This window comes from Anoplophora glabripennis, unplaced genomic scaffold (assembly GCF_000390285.2).
Source record: "Anoplophora glabripennis isolate ALB-LARVAE unplaced genomic scaffold, Agla_2.0 scaffold578, whole genome shotgun sequence".
Lineage (NCBI taxonomy): Eukaryota > Metazoa > Arthropoda > Insecta > Coleoptera > Cerambycidae > Anoplophora > Anoplophora glabripennis.
Window position 1 is genome coordinate 265,997 of NW_019416679.1, and position 6,497 is coordinate 272,493.

The following is a 6,497-nucleotide window of genomic DNA, read 5'->3' on the forward strand; positions in this document are numbered from 1 at the left end:
TATATTATTTACACGTTTGAAAAAATAGAAAGAGCCTCTCAAAATATACAGGGTGTAAATTTAGTGCGTTAACCATCCATCTCTGTACATAAAGAAGTTTAATTAAGGATATCTACCATTTCATTTACGGCAATATACTTGTACATAAATTTTATACTTTGTGCATATTGGTTCAGTGGTTTTGGCGATCAAATTTTGTCAATTTTTGTTAAATTATGTATATCTCAAAAACCACTAGAGCAATATGCATAAAGCTTCAAAAATTTTAAGAAGATATTTTAATAATAATAGTAATTAATAATAACATATACTGATAACAATGTAAAAAATAGTACAGGTATTTAAAATAAAACCGCATCGCATTATCAATTTAGAGACTGTCTTTTATATAAATCGAACCAAATATTGACCGAATACGGAACATATACACGTCGTGAAGAACAAAGAAATTTGGCAACAGCGTTGGTTTTCATATGTACTGTAAGATAAGATATAATATACATATTAGAGTTCACATAAACGGGAAAATATACTGGGAAGAGTCCTCATATTCAGCACTTTGGAAGGAATCCCTAAGTACTGAATAGTGAAATATAAAGAGAATATTTTTCATTCAAACCAAATATATGGGATGTCAAAGCAATAGATGGCGGTTAATATACTTTGATGAGAATAGATATATTCCGTTTATTTCTAGTAGAACAAACATATGTTTGTTCTTTGTAAGGAAGCCATAAATATAGCATGATGTATATATATATATATATATATATCTTATATATAAAATTCTCGTGTCACAATGTTCGTTCCCGTACTCCTCCGAAACGGCTTGACCGATTCTCATGAAATTTTGTGAGCATATTGAGTAGGTCTGAGAATCGGCCAACATCTATTTTTCATACCCCTAAATGTTAAGGGTGGTCCACCCCAAATTTTTTTTTTTAATTTTTTTGGACAAAATTTTTNGACTTACATTGTGTTTCGCCCTCTATAGGCGACATTCGTGCAATAAAGTACCTGGCAAATTTTAGCAGGTCGCTTCCACCGTAGTAGCCATTTGAATGGCATAGTGGAAGTCAGCGCGATAGATGGAGCCTTTGTGCTTCGCGTAATATATATATATATTGAAATGAAATCAGATTAGTGAGAGCAATTTAAAAAGTTAAATTAAAATTCTATTTAAATACAACACAGTAAAGAGAAAGGTTGAAATAATTGTTATAAAATTAAGAAAATTATTTGATTAAAAAAATTTGTTAGTATTGAATAAGTATTATGAATCATTAGAAGAAAGTCGGATTATTAGAACAGAATTAATTTCAAGAATTCAAGTATAAAATTATTATCATTTTGGTCAAATAGAGTACATGCCAAAGATGTTATTAGCAAAACATAATTAAAATTAATTAAAAATCGTAAGCGACATATATCAAACAAAAGCTAAAATGTCACAGTTTTATTAAATAGTTATAATATGAGGTAGTAATAAAAGATATTAAGGTCTAAAGAAAAATTTGTATATTAATAAGATGAATATGTCAAAATTAAAGTTGGATCCACAAGGCATAAAATAGTACATATAAAAGTCAAATTAAATTATAGAATAAGAAATATTTTGAAATATAATTTAAAATTTTTTAAAGAAACTAGAATATGTTGTAAATTTGTAAAGGATAAAGTGAAGTGAAAAAGGAAAACGGCAGTTAAAAAAGCAAAGACATATATGTGAAAAGGCCCTAACAAGGATGAAGAAAATCAAGATAGTAAACAAGAAAAAAATAAAATGATTGTTGATTAGTTACCAGAAAAATTTGTAGAGATAGGTGTTGCAGAAATTGATTAAAAAAACATAGAAAATAGAAGCAGTTATCGAGAGAGAGTGTATCAAAGAAGCAAATTGGGAGAAACCAGAGAAACCAAATACATAAAAGTAAAAAGTTTTGGAAAAGTGACTCAAGAAAATACAGTAAGAGCGGAATACCAACAAGTAGGTTCCAGGAAGCCAGTAAGAGCGGAATACCAACAAGCAGGTTCCAGGAATCCAGAGAGAGAAAGTGGAATAGCAGCAGCAGGTTCCAGGAATCCAGGGAAAAAGCGGAANTTGGAAAAGTGACTCAAGAAAATACAGTAAGAGCGGAATACCAACAAGTAGGTTCCAGGAAGCCAGTAAGAGCGGAATACCAACAAGCAGGTTCCAGGAATCCAGAGAGAGAAAGTGGAATAGCAGCAGCAGGTTCCAGGAATCCAGGGAAAAAGCGGAATAGCAGCAGCAGGTTCCAGGAATCCAGAAAGAAAGCGGAATAGCAGGCAGGTTCCAGAAATCCAGCGAGAGAGGAGAGACAAGGATTCAAGAACAGCATTTAAGCAGAGTAAAAGCGGGAAGCCAGTCGACAAGTAATCAAACAATAAGACGTACAAAAAGGTACCTTTCTTTTCGTTAACGTTTTGTGCACAAATTAAATTAAAATTCGTATACGAAATAGCTAGCCACATAGATTCAAAAGTACAAATAAAAAGGGTAGAATACGAAAATTTCAGATTGTAAAAAATTTTTTCATATTAAACTAATTTAATTTAACAATATAAATCACCATTAAAATTGGCCAATTGTTTTAAATTTATAGACATTAATATTAGAAATAAGTAACAACATATTGAACAAGAAGTTATACGATAAAAATTTATATTTCTTATTGCAGGCAACCAATAATACATAAAAATAAGTAAAGTAACCACATCTAGACAAACTCTTGTTCAAAGTGTTCCAAATATTGTAGAAGAATTCAAAATATTTTGCAACTGTATTTGACATTCCTTATTTGAATTTTATTGCTTTAGAAAACAAAATAATAATAAATTAATTTATTAATAACATCTTTTGTTTAGTGTGGTGAGTTGTGTGTGGTTTCATGCTGAGTAATATCTTGAATTGAACCTACTACTGAGAAGGGTCGAGAGCTAGACAGGGCAAAGTTAGACAACCAACATTACACCAAAACCGTTATACAAACAAATTAAATATCACTATAAAAAAAATAATTTTTGACGCTGACACAAACACGAATTCATAATCATGGCGGCTACTATCCACGAATTTTGGCGACCTCCTGAAAGAAGTGCTATTGAAAAAGGAGCGATGATGACGAAAATTTAGCTATGCAACAAAAAATGGTTGTTTGGTATAGCTACCAAATTCCATGCGTGTCCTCTGAATCTTCAAAATGACAACTTCAAAATAGCGCCGAAAAATTTGTTATTTGTACCTCGTTCGGTTTTCAAATTACAGCCAATTTTCATATTTTTTTTTGGAAACGGATGGCCCATATCTCTTCAGGGGTGAACATTTTACTAAGGCGATTTTTTGCAGATCGTGTTCTTTTGAAATGTAGATTCACTGGTATCATTTATGTTACTCCATTCAAAAACATCCTGTATATGAAAGATTTGTTTAAAAATTTTAATTTTGATGAGACCGTTAAATAAATGAAAGAAGATATTTGGCCACACAATAAAACTTATGACAATTTTTTATGTAAATATATTACAATTGGTTTTAATTTTCTAATTGTGAAATTGAAAACTTTTAAAATGTTTTAATTTCGGATAATTTCGTTAAATTTCTTGAAAAATATTCTGATGAAATTATTGGAATCAAGTTTGAAAAGAGGTCTAAGGCCCACAAAAAATCCGAAATATACTACAATCCAAAAAGAATTCGTCGCCCATTAATAAAATAGTTCGCAACGTGGGATATCGGCATTCGCGTCTGGCTATGGATGCCCATAACGTCTCGTACGTCGTCATCGGCAATAACGCGAGAGTTAAGGCGGGTTGACACTGGTAGTGAACCACGAACGTGGCTCACGCTTTCTTAGTTCACGCTTGTTTCACTACTAGTGTAAACAGATTTTCGTGGCCCACGACTGTTTCACGACCTGTTCACGCCACGTCACGACTGATATTAAACGTGTTTAATATTTCACGCTTCCTTTAATATTAAAATTGCATTGTCACTGCAGATAGTTTGTTTGTTGGCAGCTCGTAACTCCAAAAATGAGTGTCCCAAATGTATCTATTTTGAAAATGAACGATCGCGACACACGCCTTTATTATGGAATCCTACAGATCCCAAATATCATAACAAGGATGCAAGAAATGCTGCTGCCAAAAGAATTGCTGCTCAGCTTAACATTGAAAACTTTACTGCAAAACATGTATTTGTGAAATTTAAAAACTTGCGTAGTTCGTACCTACAAGAAGTTAAAAAAATGAATGAAAGCTATAAATCTGGTTGCTCTACCGACGATGTTTATATTCCAAAAGTTGTGTGGTTTACGACAATGGATAGGTTCCTAAAGCCACTCGTAAAATCAAGAAAAACTCATTCGAATTTGGTAAGTATATTTATTGTTTTAAAAATTCATTGTAATAACAGAATAGACTAGAGTATAATGTCCATTTATTTCCTTTAATCTATAATCCGCCATTGCCATGGAACAGCACCTTCACCATTAAAATATTTACAGTAATTATCTCGTTTTTGTGATGCAACTCTGGTAGGATTTCTATCACCTGTTAATAGCTGAATATTTACAAGACCATCACTTGTACAATATCTCCATGATCCCGGCTGGCTTATATGATTCATATCTTCATAATCAATAAGCCCAAATGGTACATAGGTAGTGCCTGTTTTGCGCAACCAGTTATGTAAGGCACAACATGCTAGTACCACTTTATCAACTTTTTCAGGACTTAACAAAATTGGTTTTTCAAATACGCGAAATTTGCTTACTAAAATACCAAAGGCGTTTTCAGATATACGTCGAGCTCGAGACAGTCTATAATGGAAAATTTTTTCTTCGCGTGTTAGTTGTCTCTTGCTGTAAGGTTTCAAAAGAAAAGTCTTCAATGGAATTGCATCATCGCCGACTATTATTCCGTTTAAAGGAATATTCAGATCCCGGGTCTCAATAGCATGCCGCAAAGAACAGTGTTGCCAAACCCCGCCATCTGAAGCTCTTCCTTTTGCACCAACATCGATATATGTAAAACAGTAATCATGGTCCACCAGCGCTAGTAAAATAATACTGTTATCCTTTTTATAGTTGAAATAGTCAGAGCCGCTGTTTTGTGGTGCTTTGATAACTATATGTTTACCATCTATCGCCCCTATACAGTTGGGAAAGTTCCATTTAGTGCAAAACTCGTTTACTATTTGTTGCCACTTTTCGATTGCGTTAGGGACCTAAAAAAAACAAACAAAAAACAATTACAAATATATCTATTCGTATTTTAATTAATTGATGTAACTGTATTTTTGATTTACAGAATGATACGCAGTCACAGGACACACTGGACATACAAGATACTCAGAAAACACAGAATACACAGGACACGCAAGACGATATACAAATTGTAGACACTCAAGATACTCAAACCCAAGGCATTCCCCAAGACATGCTGGCATCCACTTCAGCACATGATGACATCATGGTGCTTTCGTCTAGAAATATCACGTCACAAACGTTGGAATCTGAAGCCCAGGTGAATAAAGGAAAAAAGCGACAACCTCCGAACAAGTTGACAAATGACAATAATAAAACAAAAATCTAAAGCAACTCCAAACAACGTTACACCATCAACTAACGCAAACATCGATAAAGCTTTAGAAAAACTTGATGAAATATCAAGTAGAGCCCACGCAAGTTTGGCAAACCAAAATCGTGAAGACCATTTGGATCATTTTGAAAAATATATTGTGTCGATGCTAAGAAACGTTTCTCCCCGGAAAAGTCTTTCCTTACAAAAAGACATAATTTCTCTTTTGTTTGAAGCACAAATGCCGCCACCATCACTATCAATGACATCTACTACAGAGGATTATAGCTGCTTAGATTACCCAGGAAGGCTACTTTCATCAGATACGAATGCATCTACATCTTTTACGCCTGCTAGCCCTCTATCCAGCTGTTCACGGTCTATGGAAGATTTTGACTATTTACTAACAAGGCTTTAATATGTTTTAAAGAGTTTTCCCAACTTTCCAATTAGAATAAGTATTTAGTTTAATACACACAACCTGTTAATCATTTCATTACACTTTAATATATCTGTTACATTACATACAAATTTTTTAGTTATTTAATATATTACGCAGTTCGTTACTGATGAAACTAATTGATTTTGTGACTTACCTCTATCCATTCTTGCAGACAGGTATATATGTTATCCAAGACGTCTGGCAAAAATTTACTTATTGTGCTTTTTGGAACTTTAAACAAAAATTCCAGGCTTTTGAAGCTGTCGCCGGTAGCCAAATAGCGAAGAGTTATTTCAAGTTTCGTTTGGGCAGGAATAGCTTCTCTTAGATGGGTGTCGGATTTTTGTATGCGATTAGATATACGTTCCAAGAGATAATTAAAATGGTCCTCGGACATCCGTAATAAATTTTTAAAATCTTCTGAATATGTTAAACAAAGTTCATTTTGAATTAA

At 33.1% G+C, this 6,497-nt stretch overlaps 1 protein-coding gene across 1 annotated transcript; it reads right to left on the reverse strand.

Moving 5' to 3' along the window:
* Positions 1 to 4,468: 4,468 nt before the first annotated feature.
* LOC108910023 (putative nuclease HARBI1) lies at positions 4,469 to 6,448 on the reverse strand. Its single transcript, XM_023455229.1, has 2 exons — positions 6,198 to 6,448; positions 4,469 to 5,248 (listed from the first exon to the last, which is right to left on the reverse strand). Exons 1-2 carry the CDS (start codon positions 6,438 to 6,440, stop codon positions 4,469 to 4,471), a joined length of 1,023 nt encoding a protein of 340 aa, XP_023310997.1. The 5' UTR covers positions 6,441 to 6,448.
* Positions 6,449 to 6,497: the final 49 nt, after the last annotated feature.

Bases quoted from the DNA above. Each gene is read 5' to 3' on its own strand.
- LOC108910023 (XM_023455229.1), bottom strand. From the start codon at position 6,440: ATGTCCGAGGACCATTTTAATTATCTCTTGGAACGTATATCTAATCGC. The intron at 5,249-6,197 runs GTAAGTCACAAA...TGTTTTTTTTAG, and splicing joins GTCTGCAAGAATGGATAGAG to GTCCCTAACGCAATCGAAAA.